Source organism: Lepisosteus oculatus, chromosome 7 (assembly GCF_040954835.1).
Source record: "Lepisosteus oculatus isolate fLepOcu1 chromosome 7, fLepOcu1.hap2, whole genome shotgun sequence".
Classification (NCBI taxonomy): Eukaryota; Metazoa; Chordata; class Actinopteri; order Semionotiformes; family Lepisosteidae; genus Lepisosteus; species Lepisosteus oculatus.
The window spans coordinates 43,631,988-43,656,480 of NC_090702.1; the positions used below are offsets into that span (position 1 = coordinate 43,631,988).

The 24,493-nt window shown below is 37.6% G+C and overlaps 1 protein-coding gene across 2 annotated transcripts in view; it reads right to left on the minus strand.

Moving 5' to 3' along the window:
* Positions 1-18,794, minus strand: part of tasor2 (transcription activation suppressor family member 2) — a 33,743-nt gene extending 14,949 nt beyond the window's left edge. For both annotated transcript variants that reach the window (XM_015352313.2, XM_015352312.2), the window contains exons 1-12: positions 18,099-18,794; positions 11,750-11,898; positions 11,449-11,544; positions 11,284-11,356; positions 8,600-8,691; positions 7,070-7,207; positions 6,503-6,627; positions 6,362-6,381; positions 6,151-6,256; positions 5,825-5,919; positions 2,322-2,425; positions 330-399 (exon numbers count right to left, since the gene is read on the minus strand). In XM_015352313.2, the coding sequence (XP_015207799.2) occupies positions 330-399; positions 2,322-2,425; positions 5,825-5,919; positions 6,151-6,256; positions 6,362-6,381; positions 6,503-6,627; positions 7,070-7,207; positions 8,600-8,691; positions 11,284-11,356; positions 11,449-11,544; positions 11,750-11,898; positions 18,099-18,138 (1,108 nt within the window). In that variant the 5' untranslated portion in view covers positions 18,139-18,794. The remainder of the gene's footprint in view (positions 1-329; positions 400-2,321; positions 2,426-5,824; positions 5,920-6,150; positions 6,257-6,361; positions 6,382-6,502; positions 6,628-7,069; positions 7,208-8,599; positions 8,692-11,283; positions 11,357-11,448; positions 11,545-11,749; positions 11,899-18,098) is intronic.
* Positions 18,795-24,493: the final 5,699 nt, after the last annotated feature.

A 24,493-nucleotide genomic window follows, 5' to 3' on the forward strand; every position in this document is an offset into this window, starting at 1 on the left:
TGCCCCAAAATATCTAAAAATACAACAAAAATTAAAATCACAAAAATAAACTTCCAGAGATCTGTTCATAATGTCAATCTATAGTGTGGAATGTTTGCCTTTTTTGTAAGAATCTAAGTGACATTTGTTTGTCAATATTTGTAATAAAATGATTATCTTTTATTCATTAAAAACTAAAACTAAACACGTTTTTAATATTTTATACAAATCTTCAAAGCAGCCAAAATGTTCTGCCAACAATATATTGAATAAACTACACACAAATGTCTGGTAAACACAGAACTACTAAAACTTGTCAAAAGATAGTTTTTAAAAAGTTTACTCCTTACCTTCAAATGTGAGAAAGCAAGATGGTAACAATATAAGGACACCACAATCATTCAGCAGTAGAATGAATGCCTACAAATACATACAACACATTATTCATATCTTGAAAATTGATTCAAGACTCAATACTGACAATACATGACAATACTTTACAATCAGGTTTTTTTGACATGGCAATAATTTACCCCAGTGTAGCCCCCAAAAATAAAAACAATTCACGTGACACTTACACATATACAGTACGCATTACTCATGCAAACACATTTAAATTCAAAGTTTAAAATTAGAAATGGCATGGTCTGTTACACTCATATTTATATTTACTACCATACAATGCTTGCAACATCCAAGATATACATATTGAGGTGCCTAATGGCCTATACATACTGGAGATGCTATTTCAGACTGAACAACACTACATCACTACATTTGATACTTTGAAACCTTCTCTCCAGAAGGAGAAGCTTAAAAAAGGAGCTGGTAGGGTTGAAGGGTTCAATGGACACCTTCTGAGATTTCTGTTTGAAATGACTGTCATAAAAAGAGACTACAGAGGGAAGACTGTCTATATGTGCAACCTTTTCTTTTCTTGGGCAGTTGTATTACCATAGTGCACTGTTATTGAGAAGGTGACCATACTCTCAATCACAGTTCTCTAGAAGGGCATCACTGCTTCCTGATTAACTCCAAACGTTCTCAACTGTCGTAGGGAGTACAGCCTCTGATGGGCTTTCTTCATGATGAGGCTGCTGTTAACTTCAGTGGCACCACTTCAGAGACACTCTCTACCGACTGCCCATTAAAATCAAATGGTTACAGATCAACTCTGCCCCTGCAAAAGACCTCCACCAGCTCTTTGGTCTTATTAGTGTTTAGGATTGTGATTATGGCATATGTCATACAGGGATTAAATTAAAATGAAAATAAGGAAGGCTAGAGTCGACATCTGTTTGAATGCAGACAAGGGAAATCTCTTTTTTACAGATGTCATTAAACAAATGCAATGCTAATCCACGAAGTTTTGTTTCAAAGGTTAGGTTAAGTATTAAAAAAACAAACATTCACAAGAATGCACGACCAATTCATTTTAAGAGGACAGGTGAGAGACTAATTTATTGTCCATGACTTCACTGCACATTACAATATTTTTTTTTCTACCACAAAACTATGTACTACTTGATCATTGGAAAATAGCAAATATGGTCAGTAAGCAATCTGCAATGACAGTCATATGGCAACAGAGAAATGCAAAGAGATGAAAGAAGCAAAGAAGCAAAATGTTTTTAATGTTTCAAAATGCACATCATTTTAAATTTCTTGACTAGAAAAATAAAAGACAAGTGATGACTCTGTATGCTCTGACAACACAGACTGACTTCAAACTGCAAGTTGCATGTTTTGCCAATGGTTAACCAGGCAGTGAAGGAATTCTGCTTCCATATCATCTAGCTGGAGCTGTGAAATCTGTCATATTTAAGTCTATTTATTACTATTTGAGACAACAGGCACAAACTTTCTTGTCCAGCAGGTTCTCACATATAATCTCAGAAGAATGTGTGTTTCTCTCTTGATTGCTTGCACTGTCTCCATCTCACATTCTCCTGTTCTGTGCACACACATCTGGTTAACTTACTCAGCCGTTCTGGCATTCACTATTTTAGTCAGCCTCAGAGAGTCTGAAGTGTGAAAAGGGCTCTTTTTAAATCTCATCTCACACATACACACTGGCAAAGTGTGTAAACCTTTTCTCTTAAGTATTTTTCATCTTGTTTCATGAGATCACAGCCTTCTTGCCTTCTAGGAGAAATTCAATTGTTAATGGTCTCTGTGTTCAATATACTTTCTGAATATGACTGGGAAACAACTGCATGTTAGATTACCAGATACATAAACTTTTTTGGTTTCTTTGTTCTACTGTTCAACAGTATTATCTTTCTATTTATTTATATATTATAATACTTTCCAAAATGCTGTTTGTTCACTTCTAAACTTACCAAGCCTTTCTGTTTCAGCTCTTCAATTAGGGCATGAAGGGAACAATCCTCTTCTGATGATGGTTGCACTTCATACAGACTGCAGTAAACTCCATCCAGGAATACTGCGGAATTTAATTAAAGAACACCTAGGTAGGTAGGCTTTATAATTAACACAATGATATTATAATTATAAATATATAATTAGGATATAAACGATTGCATCTAAAACCCATATGGTTGACTAAATGCATACATAAAAATACAGTCCTGAAATCAGTCTACCAGTCTACTTGAGAGAAGATTTCTATATAGATCCAATAGGCAGCCCTTGTATCTTCTAGTTGCATTATATATTTTAGAGAAACACTTTTCATTGTTTAATATCCGTTTTAGAGAGCAGACTCACACTGTACAGAAACCACAACTAAACTGCTGTCTGGCTGTTATTTTGTAGTAGGGTTGGTTCACCATAAGGCATGAATGAAACTAGTTTTTGGAGGGTAGAAAACTTGCCCTCTGGTTTCAAAATAAGTATCTACTTGTCTTTTAGGTTTGTGCCTGACCAATACACTGCCATAATAGGAAATAAAAAGGAAACCATGTGATATGCATGTCTGATTTTCATTTCTGAATATAAAAGGTGTTTTATCTGGTATTTTAAATTAACGCCTTTGAGACAGTGTGGAATGATTATAGAAGGACGTTCATAAACAGGTGTGCAGCCAACAAATATATGCTCTCAGATGGTTATGAATGGGCAAAGATAGATGACAACACTCTGGTGAATGTGTGGGACAGAATGCCTAGATAGTTTTTGCAACTGTGGTTGCTAACAAGCATTTTCAGACCAGGTTTAAAAAACGTATATAACATAGTCATTTATGCTTATTCTTACTACATGTGTCTTTATGTGAGGCAACTGTTCCAGTGTTTTTGCTGTAATTGTGACTACCAAACAGTCCACTGGTACCACAGCTCTCAAAACGTGAAAAAATGCTGTTCTTATGCATGCTTTAATGTTTGAGTAAAACCATAAATTAGAGACTTCATTCTATAACGTAATAAGGCAAGAATTTTCTTCCAAATGGAACCTGATAATGACAGAGACACATATCAACCACTTTTGTTATAATTAAGTTTTCTTTCCTTGTTTGTTGTACTCATGCAATGGATTTATTCAACTATTAATAATCCAATTTCTACGATATGTGATTTATAGCACGACTGAACACATGTCCTCCTTTAAAGCAATAAAGCATTACACGTTAAGTGCCAACGAATGTGAGGTAGCACTTCGGTGTATAGAAATTTGACATAAAGCAATTTGCAAAAAACATGTACCCAAAAACTGGAGTGTCTGCAGTTAAGAGCTAAGCAGCTGTACAACATATCTGTTATATGTTGGTTTAAATTTATTATTTTCTTTAATATTTTCAATAGAAACAGTGTTAGACTTCTGATTGACAAACCCAAAATCGAACAGGCGACATATGCAAAAATTTTGGATTTTGGGAAACGTTTACAATTCTCCATTTTTGGATGCCTGCCTTTGGTGTCTGATGAAACAATGGAGAAAACTTCCCGAAAGTGAGTCACAGCCCAGACAGCAGCACATTTCATGAATTCAGCCTGTTTCCCGATTGATTTCCTTTTACCACATTTTTAATTGTCTATTAAAGACAAAGAGGGGGGCTGTGAATTCCTAATAGGGCACATGCATTTCAAAATAAACTAAATTAATAACAGGATTGTTGACTTTACATAATAACTCCCTAATTATAACAGGTGACCAATATTTTACCACAGCTAGTGTCAGTTTGGGATATATCATTATTAGTACTTACCAGTATCAGTGCCATCAGATTTATGATTTATTTCACAAAAGTGATGAGTGATGAAGCATATAAATAAAATGTGTAGTACTTGTAGGTATTACACTATATTACAACAAGACAGGACTCTCTCAAGCAAACATACTGTATAGGACCAAGGAGAAAAGGTTGTCAAGGCAACAGTCAACTTTGATGATTCACTCTCTGGCAGAAGTAGCTGAGATTTTGAGGTACACGACCAAGAATATTATGAAGGATGAGATATTTTCAGATGACAATTATAAAAATGCTTTGTGTAGCTTAAAGCATGTAACAATATAGCACAAAGATGCCAAGTGGCTGCGTGGGGGTTGATGAGCAGAGCTGATAGTCTCTTCATTACACATACTGAAAAGGGAAATGTAATTTTACTTTGGATTAATCTGTAAATTTGTTAATTGAATGTTCGCAAAACAAAGAGTTTGTGTGGTGGTGCTTACACCAACTCTTTCGGAAATTTGCTTCAAATATTTTGTGCAGAGTCTCTTGGGAAAACTGAAGGCTAGTGTAGCTCATTACAAAATAGGATTATGTCTATGCAATCACTAGATAACCAGCCTCTGACATCTAAGGCTAATGAATAACTGATATTTTTGCACAAATCAACACAACTGTAAAACTTTTTTTTACAGTTTCAAATAAAGATTAATCTTAAAGTATCTAAGTGTCAAACTGTGCCATACATAATCGTATGTGTTATACATCAATTTGGACATTTGAATTGCACTATAGGTATCTTCCAACTTGCATAACCAAGTTTACAAATTGTTTATCTTCTTAAGAAGCTGCTACCAAAACAAATATAATTTTGTAAACCTTAAGAACATGATTTTTTATAGAAAACACTGCCTCTTTCCTTTTTTAAATGTGTTTAAGTTTTAAACTATGATATTAACTATAATGCTTGTATGCAGCACAAAACATGTTCCTTCAAGTGTAAAAGAAAAACTGGTTCAACAACACTGTAAAACACAGCCCCAGATTCAAAGTGAACTTTTGCAAACAAGTTTTTAGAAACAGTAGCCCAATGTTGTGAGAGTCACATGGTGGACACATATAGACATGCCTATATGTGTGACCATACAGTGAATAATTATGTGCCTATATGAAGAGCCTTTACTTAACTGGTTCCATTCTTTACCCCTCTGCTCCTACTTTTCTTAATACCACTATCCACAGTCTCCTCTGTGCATTGTAATTGTGTTTTATCTTGTGTATTATTTTTATTTATTGTTGTTGTCATTCTGTAAAGCGCTTTCAGAAGCCACCTTAAAAGGCGCTATAAAAACGTTTTTTATAATTTTTTCTATGGTGCCTAATTGTCTCAATACTTATAGCTGTCATTATGACATGGACTGGGCCTGCAGTAGTTGGTGCTCCTGATTTGTCAAACAACATGCAAGAATTTATCAATGGTGGATAAAAATTTGCTCAAAGCCATACCTGCTTCAAGCTCCAGTTTTGTGACAGCCATATTGTCATTTCTTTACATATTTTTCTTTTATTGAACATAGCGTTAACGTAAAAGTTGACCTGGATAAGGCACTGTGCTAAACAAATACACAGACCTAATTGTAATTGAAAACGGCTGTGGTTAACATTAATTTGACATAGATGTTTTTGTGATTGTGTACGATCGGAAATTTTTACCTTCAGCTGTAATGGAGGTTTCAAAGACTGACTGTGGTAATGTATTCTTCAGATCTGAAATCCTCATAACACTGTGTATTTTCAAAATCTCTGGTCTAGAAAAACAAAGCAAGATTTAACCTTTCATATATTCTTTTAGCATTACACAACCAAATATTAAATGAAAGACATGAAAAAATACAACTAAAATTATACCAGTACACAGTAGCCCTAATTATGTTTCATAAAAACAAACATTAATATTTACAGTGTATCCTTATCTATATTCAAATGAAGAGGAAATGTTTACTACAGCAGTAATAAAATAAATATTCCTAGTGACTTACAGCTTGATTGGTGTTATTACATCTGAAGCAGATCTCAGTGAGACATGATAAATAAGGGAGTGATTACTGATCTGGATCTTGCCTCTCCATGGGTAGTAATGACAGGCTGCCAATAGAAACTGAGAGATTAGGAATCCTGGAAACAGTGAAAGATTTTGCTACAAAATAACTGAATAAAAATTACTCTTCATCAAATAAAAATATATCTTACCTGCTTTGTCTTGACTAGCACTAGAGATGGGAAAAAAAGAAACATTTACAAAATTACTCATTAGAAAAACAGCATAAAAACGTAATAAACTAAAAGGAGATACAAACTGATTAACTGTTGAAAGCTGAGTTAGTATCATACCTTTTTTCACTGAACACGGAGACTGTGGGCTTAGATTCACCATACACAAAGCCAACGATGGCAAATGGACACACATGCCGGGGACACATAACTGCAACTCCATTCTTTAGTTCATACATGTAATACTGAAAAGGAACCACAAACAGGTCTTACTGTCCAAAGGCAATGGGGACCCAGTTAGTCTTCAATTTTAATTTAGGTTTTCTATGCTTAAACTATGCAGCCTGCAGTTCTAGCGCATGCTGTACGGAGGAGGTGTCACTCTGCCAGGAACATAAATCCAGTACATTAAAGAACTAACAAAATGACCTTCAAGGAATCATTCCAGGTTTGTTTTGGCAGTGGGAGAGCTGGGTGAAAGCTGGAAGTGGGGCATTGAGTTCAATGCCTCTTTATTTTAAACCCTCCTGCACAAGTCAAAGCACACAATTGTAGAAGCCACAAAAGTGAAGTCTATTCAAATTGGAGGAACTGGTCCAGTATTTGTCACGCAAAATGTGGGGCATATGATTCAGTTTTTAATGATACTTCACCCAGTGCCAGATGTTAGTAAAAATGAAAACTCACCTGAGTACGTTCATAAGCTTGGAAAGAACTTGTTGTTGACGACACGGTCTCAATCAGTTCAGAAACATGACAATCATAACCAGTAGAAGGTTTTGTATACTTCTGGGTATAATTTTCTGTCACTGCTTTTACTCTACCCTGTAAAGATATTCAATCACATCATCTTAATTACACATATACAGTTGTATGCAAAAGTTTGGGCACCCCTGGCCAAATTACATGTTTTGTTGATTTTCTAAGTTAACACAACCTCTGCAGTGAACAAACTTAAACTTGACATATTTATGCAAATTTTAATGCACAGTTACTATTTATTTGCTGAATTTAATGGATTGAAAAAAATAAAACAAGTCAATGTGGCATGTGAAAAAGTTTGGACACCCTATCAGTCAGTACGTACTGTAGTAACACCCCCTTTGGCAGAAATCACAGCCTCCAAACGTTTCTTGTAGCCAGCTAACAGTCTTTCTATTCTTGCTTTACGTGCAGAACGTAAAAATTGTACTCTTCAGCTACAATCACCAAAGGTATGTTTGAGTCTGAAAAGAGGTTAGATATTACAACAAGGAAATGATCCAAAACATACCTCCAAATCAACCATGAACTACTTTAAGAAAGGAAAGATTAAGGTTTTGGAATGACCTTCACAGTCCCCAGGCTTGAATATTATTGAAAATCTGTGGGTAGATCTCAAACATGCAGTGCATGCAAGACAACCTAAGAATCTTTCTGAACTAGAAGCGTTCTGCAAAGAGAAATGGGAACAAATTCCTAAAGCAAGAATAGAAAGACTGTTAGCTGACTACTAGAAACATTGATAGGGTGCCCAAACTTTTGCACATGCCACGTTTACTGTTTTATTTTTTTCAATCTGTTAAAATTCAGCAAATAAAGAGTAATTGTGCATTAAAATCTGCAGAAATATGTCAAGTTTAAGTTTATTCGCTGTAGAGGTTGTTAACTTCTTTTCACTCAGAAAATCAACAAAACATGTAATTTGGCCAGGGGTGCCCAAACTTTTGCATACAACTGTAAGCAAACACCACAACTATAATATACAACATTTAAACCAATAGATCCTGGATGAGTTTAATTAAGAATGCTAACACCTCTTAACATTTTACAAAATAGCCTTTAGAAAACAAGTACATTTCACTTTACAAAAACTATTAAAGGCCACATGAGAGAAATATCATTGTCTTTGAGAAGCTTTCCTTGCCGTAACCATAAACTCTACATTAAACAGTAGCAACATTAACATCAATAATAATCATAAGAAACAGAAGAGAAATGGGTAACACTTTATTTGAATGTTGGTGCATAGGGGTTTCATAACCCTCTTGACTGCTAGACAAGACTTTATAATACTTTCTATGATGCAATGCTAAAACAAAATGTAATTTGCGCATGTTACTATAAAACGATATATACGTGACTACAACATCTTGTGTAGTAGTTATGAAAGGATTATCAAGGTCATTATGCAGCAGCATTGAAATAAAACATTACAAGTACTATACGTTCTTTTACCTTTGTGACTTTGAAAGCCACAATGCAGCCAGATTTCCCATGGTACCACGGACTGAAGTGCAGACAGTCAGAGTACTTAGAGATGTAAACACCTTCAAAAAGAAAGAGACAATTAGTCCAGCAATAACTACTGGGCAGTATAGAAACATAAAGGACTAATAGTTTGGAGGGCATCAGTATAGATGATAGTTAAGAGGTTATCTCTGGATCAGTCAACCAACTGGAACTGAAGCAATGGTATAGTACTTCTGCTCTGAAGTAAAAAAAAATGCCTATAAAGAATTTACTGTTGTATTCACCCCTGCTTTGTAACTCCTGTTAATCTGTAAACCCTGCACTACAGATCTGTGATTTACTATTTGATTGAAGTCTTGATCTTCACTAATTCTTTCCCTGGAGAAAGTAGACCAGCCCATTATATACACATTTTTCAATAAACGTAATAAATGCTGTGGCAATTCTTGCAAGAAATCAATTGAAAAAAAGAGTATGTATTGCAGGCCATGGATTTGCACTAAAAAAAATACACTAAAACTTAAAACGGCTGACAATGTATCTGTAGTTACTAACCTAATACATGTAAAACAATCACTGTGTTTTGCACACATTTGTTTTTGTTTTATAAGGTAAATCAAATTGCTCTGAACTAACCGTTTTCTGGCAATAAGAGTTCAGTTGCTTTCCTTGAGTTACTCGCATGGCATCAAGATATGTCTGAATATGTCTCGGGTGCATTTTAAAAATATGCATCAAATATGCATCAAATGCCAGTTACATTTCACAAAAAATGAGACTTATAAAATGCACTAATAAACAACATTAATTAGGAAAAGGATGCATATACATAGGAACACCCTAGATTCTGAGCAAATAAAGTTCTGAACAAACGTGGTCTTTTGTAGGAACAATGTCACACATTTCCTGTTTGACAGATACAAGGCAGTGCTTTATTTTCACTTTCATTTGTGAAAGGAGATCAGTAATGAAAGCAGTAATGAAAAGAGCAGCTTGGTAAGTTGTTTTAATTCAATTCAAAATATGTTTAACACTCACTAATCGTTAAAATATCTAACAGAATAGAAAAGTAAGCGGCAGAAAGTGGGTTAGGTTCATAACTTCTGTAATAAAAAAGATAAATCTACTGTTTTCTCATTGCAATTCCACCATACAAAGGTTTACCTAGGTGTACTTTACATAATACAGCACAATAGTGTGGTAATCTATAGTGAACTTCATACAACCTCTTGTTTTCAGACTAGTATTCTGAATATTTATTTTGTGAAATAAAGTATTATTCTTGGTTAACAGTAATTGCTAAGATGTTTTCAGTTTCCTTTTGGAAAAAGGAAGAAAATTAGGCTGGGCTACAGCAGAAATCAAAAACAGGTTTCAGTTTCACTTATAATTATGCAAAGGAAAAAATGTGAAACTAAACAGCATGCATTTGTATTAAGGTATTTTGGACTTCTAATTTAACTTTCACCCACTTTTGTTGTCAATATTTTGGAAACTAGAAAGTGTCAGCACATAGACACGATAAAGTGATTAAGTACATTCTTCACAAAAAGTAGTCAGGCCAGCACCTGAACTGAACTTCAAAGCAACAAGGGAATGTAACTTGCATTAAATGGTTGGAGTGCAAAAAGCAGAGAAGCACTGATACAGTAGCTGTGTGTGCATTATGCAGTTTGTTTACAAATGTAACTATACTGGGTCTCAACTGCTTTGCAAAGTTACTCAACTTGTTTAAGTTAGGTGAAAAGGGTTTTGGAGACTTATATTCTTCCTGTGAAACATTACATGGTATGATTTTTAAAGCAAGAAGGCAGACATGTCCAGACGAGAATTGTACATGCAGTCAGTTGCCTTTTCTGTTTAAAATATGATTGAAAATATGACAGGCAGATAATTATGATTGGCAGAAGTGATGTAAGTGGGATTTGCAAATCCACACTTTTGCATGATCAAGTCAGGGAACGTACAATCAAGATAACAACTCTGACTATAGAGTCATGCTCTGATCTGATCACGATGGCAGATTAATTTTCCTAAATCACAATGCCTGTGGGCCTGTAGGGTGGCATGTCAGTTAGCACTGCTGCCCCAGAGCTCATTCATCCTGCATTCAATTCCACTGCAGAGCCACATCTGTGTGGAGCCTGCAAAGTCTCTCTCTGGGCATGTGAGTTTTCTGCAGGTGATCCAGTTTCCTCCAATAGTCAAAGGCTGTCAAATTGTACCCCGCATGCTTGTCTGTGTGTGTGTGAGCGAGAGAGAGAGAAACAGCCCTGCAATGAACTGGAATCCCATCTGAGTATCCCATCTTGTGCAAACTGTCTGTTGAGTTAGGCTCTGGCTCACCAAGGGAATTGGTAATCTCATTATTTCTTTGCCAGTATTCAGGCAGTAAGGCATTTAAAGGGAAAACCAGAGAGAACTTTCTGGCTGCAACATTGTTTTTCCTACTCTATATTGACCAGATGGGCACATGTGGACTTTCAATACTATACCGTTTTCTAAATTCCATTCCTTTTGCACATGCTTGCCTGGCTAAGCGGTCCATTGTCTTCAAATGTATAGATTGTGAATCTCTGCGTGTACTACTACTGCAATAACTCCAAACACAAAGGAAACACACGTGAACAAAATAAAAGGGCAAGCAATAATAAGTTAGGAAATCATACCCTTTGAAGGATCTCCAAGTGTGGAGCATGAACTATGTCCGACTTGTAAACCAGTTTTGGAGAGCAGCTTTGCCTTGAAACATTAAACAAAGATAAAATTGAATGACACCACAGAATGCAGCACTAACATAAAGGAATGCGCCATTGTTGAATTATGCAGTTTACCTCATTCTCATTATCAAACAAGAGAAAACCAAATGACTCTTTCAGCTCTTCATCTTTATATCCCTGTTCCTTCTTTTCTGTCCTGCAGGCATCATACTGTTAACAAGAGTGAGAAAAACATGTAATGTTTGTTAGGTTTGGTAAAACAATATTTGATTTATTCAACCAGATTGGTCAATTGTGAACAAATATTTACAATAATAACTTGGAGATCTTCTACATATACAGTTGGGTACTTTGTTTCAAGCATTTTGTACAAGGAAACAATAATTTAAAAATTATAAGTGTATAAAATGATTACCTTCTCCAGAAGGACTTGGTTTTTTATTAGGTATGCAGTGTTGTACAGGAAACAGTTTACAGAGTCTGGATACATGTACGAATTCTGCAGTACAGGCAGAATGACTTGTTCAAAGGTACTTGACCCAGGCAGTACGGATTCCAAGAGACCTAGAGAAGAAAAAAAGATACCAGTTACTAGAATATGTCACTGACAATTTGACTTTATATAAAAAGTTGAATTATAAACTCAGATTGCAACCAAATAATGAAATGGACAGTTTTGTTTTGAAACAACAGGCTTTTTTTTCCCAATTGGGAAATACTTCATTTACTGTAACTAAAACCCTTCAACTTTTAAAATGAACATTTAACATTAAACAGGAACGTACTGAAATTGAGGCAACGTCTGTTTCCAGTTTTCCATTCATTTTCTTCAAGGCAAGACTCTCTTTTTATCAAAACCCTCAAGCTTCAACATTTTAAGCCTCCATGGTAAAGTGGAAAAGCCACTGCCAGCTCTGCTGCTTTCTGCATCACCTAGGGTCCACTTTGAGGGGTACTGCTCTCTCTAACATTTGTGATCTTCTTCACAAGCGCTGCTTCTATCATAGTTGCTATGCGAGTCCAACCTCCTTACGTCTTGGAAATAACCTGCTTCCTAGAGTCACCAAGTACCCTTCTTTCTTCCTCAACCCGTGCTGATGACAACAATTCTCCGCCTTGTCCTCTGTGTCCAATATTTCTCCATTTTGGACATCTGCTGTCCCACTAAGAACTAGAAAGATCTTACAGCAAAGCACTCCATGGGTTTTTCTTCATCAGGAAGAAGGAATCTTTACACTAAACTCAAGTACGTAAAGCACATTTCTGCACCAGCATGGTCACAGGTCTCCCAGCAATTGATTTCTATACACTACCCACCATCTCCCTATCCAGCCACATCTCCCGGTTTGCAACGCTTCCAGCAGCTGAATCCACCTTCAGGCCTTTGTCCCTTTTTCAAGCCCAACAATAGGTAAAGCCAGCAACGGAAGACCATCCTCAAATTGCCTTGAAAACAATTAGTGTTGAAAACAAATGCCATGCTTGCTTTAGTCACTATGCTGTCCTCCATCTGCCTTGGCCCATACCAATGATATTGCCCCTCCTCCACAAGCCTATCCTTCTCTCTCTACCCTCCTGTGCTCCTCGCCGAGTTCACCTCGCCGAGCTCCACCCTTTGTCTTTTCTTCTGTTTTACCCTTTTTTTCCCCCAATCGTCATGTGTATTTCCCATGTGTCTAATGCCCCAGCAATGTCTTCTGTGCTTCATCTCCTTCCCATCCCCATCCTCTTTCTGCTGTCCCATAGGAACCTTCTCTTCCCTGCTGAAGAGGGTGCTGCGTTGGCCACCAAATCTCTTTTCCCTTCCCATGGTCCTCGTCAAGTCCACCCCATTTCACTGTCTGTTGTCCTATGGCCTCAGCACTGTCTCCTCTCCTTTACCTATAAGCCTCTTTATCTCAACACGTAGGCCCAGCCTGCTTGACCAATGATGCTCAGCTTGCCCCTGACTGGGCCACAGTTCAGGTCAATGCTGGCCAGACAGCTGAGGAAATGGCCCTCCACCCTCTAACCAGCTTCACTCATGGGCTTGGCTCTCTACGCTAGTGTGCCAGACACCTGCCTACGGCAGAAATGGTTTGCAGCCCAATGTGCTTTGCACAATGCACTGAGACATTTCCTAATTTAATGATTGGTACCAAATGGTTTATAGGCCTTGGGATACCTTCTTGCTTCACAAGCATCATCATCTATTGCCTTTACTTAGGATTTACAGTTGTGAGAAAAAGTTTGTGACCCTTTGGAATTATCTGGATTTCTGCATGAATGGCTCCTTAAATGTGATCTGATCTTCTTCTAAGTTATAATAATAAATAAAGACGGTCTTATTTAACAAACAACACACAAAACATTTCACATTGTCATATCTTTTTTGAACAAATGGTTTAAACAATCAAGGTCAATGATGGAAAAGTATGTGAACCTCTCGGTTAATGACATCTTGAAAAGAGGGTAATTGGAGTCGAGTGTTCCAATCAATTCAGGTGTGGGTTTGGTCTGCCCTGCCATACAAAAAAAAAATCACTATTTTGGTTACCTGCTCTTCACAACAGAATTCTGTTGAAGTACAATATAGCCCGATCAAAAGAGATTTCAGAGGACCTCAGAAGAAGAGTTGTTAAAGCTCATAAGACTAGAAAGGGTTAAAAAAGGATTTCTAAAGACTTGGGCCTCCATCAGTCCACAATCAGGCAGATAGTTTACAAATTGAAGAAATTCAGCACTGTTGCTACTCTCCCTAGGAGTGTGCGTCCTACAAAGATCAGTGCAAGGGCAATCCATACAATCCTCATCACAGGTGACAAAGAACCCTAGGGTGACAGCTAAGGATCTGCAGGCAGGCATCTCTTGCACTTGATAACGTCTGTGTTCATGAGTCTACTCTAAGAAAAACATTGAACAAGAGTGGTGTTCATGGGAGGTTACCACGGAGGAAACCACTGCTCTCCAAAAAGACTTTGCTGCCCATCTCAAGTTTGCTAAAGACCACCTGGATATTCCACAGCACTACTAGAACAATGTTCTGTGGACAGATGAGACAAAAGTTGAACTTTTTGGTAAATGTACACAGCGTTATGTTTGGAGAAAACAAAACACTGCATACCAACACCAAAACCTCCTCCCAGCTGTGAAGCATGATAGACGAAGTATAATGGTGTGGGGCTGCTTTGCTGCCTCAGGACCTGGACGGCTTGCAATCATTGAGGGACCAAAGAATTTCAAATTGTACCAGGAAATTCTACAGCAGAATGTCAGGGCGTCTGTCTGTGATCTAAAACTCAAAAGAAGTTGGGTCATGCAACATGACAACGATCCAAAACACAGGAGTAAATCAACAACAGAGTGGCTCAAACAGAAGAAATTCCATATCTTAGAATGGCCAAGTCAGAGTCCAGACCTAAATCCTATTGAAATGCTGTGGTGTGATCTGAAGCAGGCCGTTCAACCAAGACATCCCAAAAACATACATGAACTGAAACAGTTTTGTATAGAGGAATGGGCAAAATACCTCCTAACTGCTGTGCAGGTTTGATGAGCAGCTACAGAAAACATTTGGTTGAGGTTATTGCCAATAAAGGGGGTTCCACTAGTTATTAAATATAAGGGTTCACATACTTTTTCCCCATCAATGGCCTTGATTGTTTAAAGCATTTGTTCAATAAAGATACGGCAATGCAAAATGTTGTGTGTGTTGTTTATTAAATAAGACTGTCTTTATTACTATGACTTAGATAAAAAATCAGATCACATTTTAGGAGCTGTTCATGCAGAAATCCATATACTTCCTAAGAATTCACAAACATTTGCTAACACTGTACTAACAAACATAGGCTGAGGCACCTGTTCCTGCAGCAAGGCAACAGCATCATTTTGCTATAATGACTGCCTTCTGTCTCTCAAGACTTCTACTTTTTCACAGGTGCCACATTACCCACAGGATATTGGTCTTGTGCATCTTCTCCGATTCCTGGTTTTACAACCTATATCTTATCATCATCACCACCCATCTAGGTTTCCCCGAGAAGAGCCAAAATCCATCCTCATTCACTCACTCGTATACCCGTAAAACATATTTTAATGAGGGGACTTTAATTCTTTGCATATCACAAACCTTCTCTAACATTTCAACTGATTTTCGATCTGTAACTAATTCTCAATACACGCTGTTCATATTCCCAATTAATCAAAACAGTTTTGCAAACGCACCCTTCGAGAAAACATCTAGTATCTCCCCCGCTGCATACTTGGTCACTTTCTTGGATCAATATTCTCCCAAGCTCCACACCTGAAATGTACGCTCACTTTTCTTCAATTCAATCCCTGCATTTAGTTTTCTCAAACCTCACTTTTACTATCACCAATTACCCTTATCTCATCTGACCTACTACTTATCAACAAAACTGGCAGTTAGTGACTTATCACCATTTTCATGAACCACAGACAAAACCAACTTCAATGCTGGATGCATCTGGCCACTGCTCATGTTGCCTTCAATAAATCCTGGTGTCCTGACATTTACTGAGCTTACATCCAACCCAATGAACTGCAAGCAAGTTCACAGTTTTCTGCACTAGTGTTATGGGATTCTTATTTGTTCCCCTTCTCCTCCACGATCAAAACTACTCAATAGAGCAACATGTCCAGATCTTATTCTCTTTGATTACTTTGGAAATGTTAATTAACGTTAATAATTCTGACGATCTTTCATTCTCTCTTATACTTTCAATCTGCTAACTATATCTTTGTTTATATAATACCTTTAGATGTCATAACTTTAAAATTCTGGATCACCATTATGGGGTCTCTTTTGGTTCCTGCAGGGTTCCAACCACTTCAACCTTGAACACGATTGGTCATTTTCATCAGGCAAAATAAAGAAATTCTCTATGAGCTACCTTTTTCAAGCAGTGACTCAAGAGCTGCTGGACCCTTGGCTCACTAACCTTTTTAAACAACCTTTTTTTAAACAGTACCAGTCTATATAGCAAATGCTTGTCAGAAAATTGTTGAGGTATCAGCGCTGAGATTTTATTTTTAATCTTTTTGGCTTTGTCAAATCATGATGACCATCTTACATTGAGAAGTTAGTATAGTCATGTTAGTAGTGAGAGTAATACATTGAACTTCTTCTAATAAATAAACCATTTTGTGCTGTATCTATACGCCTTCTAAGACGGAGAGTCGGACATTTTTATATTTCTGACATCTGACAGATTCTCTCAACCAAGTCTACCCAACCCAAGTCAAATGGTCATCTTCAGAGATGATGTAACAGGGAAATATAAGTCAAGATACAGTTGCATACTTTTCCTAACAGTTGCCATTACACTATTAATCTTAAATTTCTAAATATACACAACAAAAAGCAAATGGATTGAGATTTTTGTGGATTCATTAATAACCAACCCCATTTTGTGTTCAATAACCATTTGAGATCAATTAACTTCCCAAAATCTAATGAGGTAGATAGATCAAATGGCCTTCCCTTGTTTGTAATGTTTTTAACTTAATCGCTTAACTTCATTGTAATTCTAAAGTCTATTTTGACTCATTTATGTGGAAGCTTAGCCTACTGGAAACAAATTATAGCAATTATTGACAATGATTCCATATTTAATAAACTCTTTAAAACAAAATAACACTCTTATTTTGTCATTTTGGATGGAGATAATAAAGATTTTTACACTGACAACTTTTTAAAGTGTGTTTTAGCAGTCCCGCTATTACATAGTTCATTGTTTATTTACAAAATTCAGATTTATAGCAGCTTGAACACTTAAAATGTACACTAACACATGAAATATGGGGAAATACACAACTACAGTGCTTTACAATACACACATAAAGCACATAAAACAAAATTATTTCAGATTTATAAAAGAGCAGACGAACTACACAGCTACTACACAACAAATCAGGTGGAGAAGTGAAAAATTATTTCCCTCAACTGAATTAAGAGGAAAATGTGGGTAAACCAGATTAAGAAAGTCCAAGAAGCTAGCACATCTTACAGTACAGTGTAATGGGGCACTGGGATGAAATCTCAGGTCCAGGGATGAGAGAAATTGCACCCCCTACTGGTCCACAAGCACCACTTACAACACCAATATGTTTTTACTTAAATTTCACATACATGTACCAACCAAGTCGACTCTGGTCTTTGGTCAGACCTCACTCTTAGCTACAGGTTTTTGAATATTGAGCTGTCTTCATAAATAAAATGAGTGTTGAGGCATCGTCCTAATAGCAATATACAGTCATAACCACTCACACAATACTGTAAACACACATAGAGCTCTTTAACCTTTAAACACACTCTTTTACCACATTAGTCACCAGATTCTTAATTTCCTACTTCATACCGAACCACGTAAGACACACTGATTATCTCAATATGGTCAATGTTTGCTAAGCATTATTGTATTTTATTAGCTGGGCTTCTGATGCTCTATACTCAATACTGAACAGGGGAAGGACGGTACAATACACGTGCTCTCTAATGTAACGCAGTCCTAAACCTTTTCAAAATCTTAACAACGCCACGAAGAAGAAAAAAAAACTAGAAAAAACGGGACTTTTTGGATGCAAGTTAAGACAGAAACATATCTGGCAAAAAAATAGTTCCATTTGAAACGCCACCTCGTTACTGCATTCAGTCCTTTCTTTATAATACCACAATTAAATCGCTATAACTTGTAAAACAAACGCTATAAGTACGTCAACAGTAATAATAGCAATACGGATGGTTTAGGCCAGATTCTCACCTGCTTCACACGTTGCTGTGTCGTTTTTCTCATTTTCCATGGTACAGAACTTTAGTCTTTTTACTCAACCAGCGAGTCGTTTCCCTTTTCCCCCCTTGAAAAACGACATCGGTCAGTTCGTATGTCTTTTGTGTCAAACAGCATTCCGGAGCTTTCTGAAAACATCACAAAACTCCCGAAGTCGAAAAGTTATTATCTCACTGTAGGCCTGTATTCCTTGTGCAATATAACCACATTTGATCGCTTCATCCCAAAGGACTGTCAGTCTAGCTTTCTGTCGAAAAGTATGCAGTAACCAGGAAGAGGTTTAAAGAACGTCCTAAAACCTCCGAGACATTAGCAAGCGATTTCAGGTTTTGGTTTTGTTTCGTTTTTTTTCAGTGTTTAACCGCAACAGTCAAACAAATCACCGTGCGCGAATATTCCGCAATAAGATTGTTTCCTCTGGCTCCAGGAGATGAAGTTATGAATGCCGCAAAACGAAAAAGAAACAGAAACTTCGGTTTTTACTACGCGTACCCATTTTGTAAGCATACGACAGAGAAGCCTTCCTGCACAAACTGAGCACGTAGTTAAAAAAGGGGTTGTGTTTCCTGGCAGCACAGGATGTAGTTTAAAACAGGGAAGCAGTCACGGTACTGAATAGAAAAGAAATAGCACTGTAAAACGGCGGCGACTGATTAAAAAAACACGTATATTCTTATAAAATCAAGATGATTCTGCGAAAACGGACGGTTTTGTGAGTTTATACAACGTCTCTTTAACATTTATTTCTAATTCGTGCTAAATAAAGCGCAATATTTAACACGTAGCACAAACCTGAACTAACATTATCGCAAACTTAATAGAACACCGTATGGCTTTCAATTTCTGAATACGTCGTGAAATTTGAAATAAAACCAGATGTTTGTTTTTGTTGTTGTTTTTGTTGCTTTTCAAAAACGTTACAGTGTCGACCACGTGGCGCGGTTAGGACCTATCGCTTAATTTGCACAACTATAAACCCCCACCTAGCGACTCGCAACATAAACGTTGCTGGGGTACAGTTAAGGCATTGTGTAAACCAGTTTGGAAAGGTTAAAATGACTTACAACCGAACTGGGTTTTTAGATAACCCTCATGTAAAGCAAAACAATTTTGCAAACCATTAGATGAGAATCAGTCCAGATTTCTTATACTCGGTGTTAGGAAAAGCTACTTTTGTCAAAAAAATGTGGTACATGACAGTTACAAGTTGTTTGTGTACGAGTTTTACTTTTTAGAATTCACAAGCGTAGGACAAATAATTTTCCATAAAAATCAAATTTAGCAAACTCAGTAGTTACTAGTAAAGAAATACATGATCAAATCAAATTACTCCAACTTCATTTTAATAATAAATGGTAACCCTTATGTAAGGAGTTTATAAAAACAATGCAATGTAGTAGTTTAACCCCAAATGTACAGTAGTCTTTATTTAAATCAGAGTAATTTGAATGCTCTTCTGATCTGAGTAACTGTAACAATATGTCAATATGTCCTTTGAATACATAACGCCATTCCTTCCGTTCATACATTTTCAGTAGCTGCTGCATCCTTGGAGTGGCATGGAGCTGAAATCTAATCCATGCGGCAGGACTACCACTGTGGATAGGATACAGTGGAGAGCCACCTCCTACTTCAGAAAGACTTTAAGATGAAGATAATTGTATTGGCCATATACAATTTCTTGTAATAGGAATTTGTCTTTTTTCACATACCCCAACTTGCTCTCCATGAGACACACAGATAGGGAGAGAAGCTTGGGCTCAGAGCGCGGGGTCAGAGCGCAGGGTCAGCCATTAATACGGCACCCCTGGAGAAGTTGAGGTTAAGGGCCTCGCTCAGGGGCCCAACGGAGTAGGATTCCTCTGTCGGCCGCGGGACACGAACCGGCAACCTTCCACCTACAGGCGCAGATCTATAGCCACAGAGCCAGCCATACCATGCCTATTCTATAACACGGAGCAAACAGTGTGCTGTTGGTAGAGATCACCAGGAAAAAAAGCAGTTGGAAAGTGATGTCTGGGCTTCTTTACAGGAGGTGGTTACTATTTAACCACACAAAGTCACCTGTCTGCGAAGAAATTAGAGAAGATGAACATGAGAGGAAGCCATTTTGCCTACTTAGTTGCTAGTTATTAATTGCTCTGAAGATCACATCCAGCAAGTGTACAATGTGTACTTACAAATCCAAGAAATATAGATGATATTGTACTATAGTATGCATTGCATCTAAATGTATGTGAAAGTAGGCAGCAGTGTTAGCATGCTTAGGCTGCAAAGGAAGTTTTTAAACATTTGATCTGGTCTTTTCTTAAACAACCAACTGGATTTATATTTCCCAAATCAATGATTTTTTAGAGGAAGTGCTATATGAAGCAGAACAAATGAAAAATTATTAAGCAATGTATTTGAAGTAAGTAAACCCCAAGTTTGTGTATCACAATTAAAGGGGTAATTGGAATCAGGTATTTAAATGATTAGGTAACAAGTAAACAATATAATATAATATATATAATATCATATATAGTCCTTTATAATGGTCAGAAACTTTGTGAGTTTGTTCTTTAGATGTAAAAGAAATATATATTCCAATCAGTATGTTGTTTAATGGAAAGCACCCATGGTTAAAATATTTTTAAAAATACTCAATATACTTCAGTTCAAAACAACAAACTGTAATATTGGAGTTTGACAGTTGGTTAGAATGTTGATTCAGGTACTGTATACAGTACATGACCTTAGCTCCGAAGTAAATGAGGAAGACCAACTGTAAGTGTATCCTGGGTCTTTATAAGATAAGATTACATCACTTTATTGGCCATTTACAATTTCTTGTATTAGGAATTTGTCTTTTCACATACCCCAACTTGCTCTTCATGAGACACACAGACAGCGAGAGAAGCGTGGGGTCAGAGCACAGGGTCAGACATTCATGCAGCACCCCTGGAGCAGTTGGGGTTAAGGGCCTTGCTCAGGGGTCCAACGGAGTAGGATTCTCGCAGGATATGAACTGGCAACCTTCCAGACACAGGCGCAGATCCTTAGCCACAAAGCCACTGCGCTGCCCCCTTTTTATATCTCCTAATTTAACAGTAACGCTACTAATTCAACACTAATGACATAAAATGTCATTTGAATACATCGTGCTTTTCCTTGCATTCCATTCATCCATTTTCAGTAACTGCTTCATTCTTGGAGGGACATGGACAGCTGAAATCTAATTTCCACCCGGCAGGACAACCACCATAGACTGGATACAGTTTTTCTGGATTTGAGTGGAGCGCTAGCTCACACTTCAGAAAGACTTTATATGGCCATATAATGCTTCTTCACTAATGCTTAGCAAAGTGTTGGCAGAGGCCACCAGGAAAAGAGCAGGTGGAAAGTGATTATATGAGCTCCTTTGCAGGAGGTGGTTACTATGCATCTGGACAAAAATCACCTGTATGTGACCTGGAATGCAAATGTATCTCAAAAGTAAATGATGAAGACCAATTTCAACTGTATCCCTTGTCTTCATTTCTCCTGATTTAACAGTATTACTACCTGTTACTTGTGTTTCTGTCTGAGACTTGTAACAGTCCCCATACAGGTTTTAAGAAAACGTGTAATGCCATGCTTAAAAAGATTTCAGAAGACTATGTAAAATCGGTAGTTGATGCTTGTCACGCTGGACAGGGTTGCAAAACCATTTCTATTTGAGGCTCTACACATCCATAGTCAAAGAGTCAATGAATGGAAATTATTCAAGATCATGGTGACACTACCCAGGACCAGTTGTTCTTCCAAGATCTCCGTAATTAAACCCAGAATATCGTCTAGAAGGTCACAAAGAACCCTGGAATAACATCGAAGGATCTACACACCTCTCTGATTGTGGATAGTGCCAGTGTACATGTCTGAGTTATCAGGAAAAGACTGAATTGGAATGTTTTTGGGGCAAAGATAGACAGTAAGAACTTACTGCTCTCTACAAAGGACATTGTCACCCTTCTGAAGTTTGCCAAAGAGCACTTGGACGATCTACAAGACAAGTGGAAGAATTTTCTCTCAACAGATGAGTCAAAAGTTTTCTGGTCACGGTAAACTTTTTTGTGTGGCGAAAACCATTACCTTGTCTTCCAGCAGAAGAACCTTCCCAACGTCTAGCATTGCGGTAGGAGTATCATGGTTTACTTTGCTACCTCAGGACCTGGGCAGCTTGTCATCATTGACGGAACCATGAATTTGGCATTGTATCAGCAATTTCTGGAGGAGAATCTCTGCCATTCGTCAGCTGAAGGTGAATGCAAAGTGTCATACAGCAAGACGATCTTAAACACACAAGCAGATCTACAATAGAATGGCTGAAGGAGATTGTGTTTAGCATTTTAGGGAGTGCAAGTCAAGGTCTGGACCTAATAGTTATGTTGAATGGTTATGGCAGGACCTTGAGAGGTATCACTTCCGTGGTAAATAATTGAGTGACTAATTCAATTAATACATTAACCTTTTCACTTTCATTAAAAGCAGTATAGATTTCCCATTATCATCTCTGAGTCACTTTAATCCATCCTTTACTGTTACCATGTCCTTTATTACTACGTTTTATTATTCTTTTGCTGTTGTAACACTGAGAAGAGATGTTATCAATTATTTTATCCTCTGTTGCAATTTCTGGCTTTTCAAATATCTTTTAGTATCTATGATGACTTCATTTCTATAAATGTCCTTTTTTAATGTTTTTGTTGTAGTTTTCCTAGATTGCTAAAACAATTTGCAACTGTGACTCACATCATCAAAACTAAAATGAGCAAAACAGAAACATTTCTTTTTGTAAAACTAAGTAATCTATCATTGCTTTCCCAGAAAATCCAAATGTCAGTCACCTCTTGTGGTAAACAATAAAAATGATGCTCTACGAATGACATAAAAATCAAGTAGAAATATACGGTCAAACAAAACTCATTTTTTCCCAGTTGATAATAATTACTCCCACGTGGGATTACTCCCATATGTATTACACACATGCAAGTAATCTTAAGCTAATTGTTAAAATATCACTCAGTTCATAATTGCACATGAAGAGGGTCACTGTTCAGTTGGAGATGGATGGTCAAAAGAGGAGGAAGAGGGGTACCACAACCCTAGGGGTGAAGAGGTGGAGGAAGACTGCAGAGAGTTGAGGTGCCAAAAAGAAATATTAATGGGCACTGTTGATCCTGGTCGTTCACTGCGTGAACCAGTGGCCAGGCCAGAGGCGTGTTCAGCTGTAGCATCAATTATTGGACTTGAGAATAGGTAAGAGATCGTATACTGTATAAACTTGATGGACAGTAATAAATTAGTAAATAAAATCCATTTTTGGAGTTTTTTCTCTTCTGAAATTTATGGAGTCATTTTTTGTCCAGTAGAAATCTATTTTTTTAATTTATAGAACTGACAGAAAACCCTGTCCTGGTGGTCAAGGCAAGGTTTTCAATGTTGAACAGGAGGCAGCAATTGTTGACCTGGTGCCTGCAAACAATGCCATGTTGGGTTTTTTTCAAAATCAACTTTATTGCACAAGATACATTAATCGTGCAATGAGTACATACTCTCGCAAAGCATAAACTCTCTAGTATGTTATAGTAAAGTTCTTAAAGGTGTTTCTCCTTTTTCAATCTGTGCACGTGGTTGCTGGGGCTTGATTTGCACAAAAAGAGTCCCTCCGAGACCTACCACTTGCTGTTGTCCGTCTCTTTTCCCTGTCCTGGAACTGAAACTGCAGTTGCCCAGTTCTCTGCAGGAGCTCAAATGAACAGGTTTTTCCTCCTTTCTCCCTATACAGGGCCCACAGTCCCTTCCAGCACTCCTTTGGTAACATTGCACTTCATTCTCCCTCTGAGGTTTGCAAGCATCCTCTCCTCCAGCTCCCTCGCTTCCCACTCTGTGCTGGAGAAGTGTTCCTCATGTTCCACAGTCCTTGTTTTATTAGGAACACTAGCAGCCATAGCAGGTATTGTGTCCCTTTTGTCTATTCCAATCGGGCCAGCCCCAGCAGTTTATACTGGCAGCTTAGCTTCGTTCCCGCTCCCAGGAGTATTGTCCATTCTGACCCATGCTGCTTTGGTGAAGAAACAGCTCCAGGACACTTTCTCCGGCATCTCCTCGAAAAATGTGTCCCAGGGGAATGTGGGTTCCTGGTGAGCGAGTGTCTGTAGCGGACCTCTCTGATTGCCAGCCTCTGGTACACGTCCATCCAGTTAAAGTCTTTTAACTTTTTGTTGAGTTCCTTTGGCTGCGTCCTTTCCCAGACTTGTCTGAGTACCTGCAGCCACTCTCTGGCAACCAGTTGGCCTCTCACCTCTTTGTACAGGGCCCTGTGGCTGGTGCAGAGCTCTGGTTGTCTC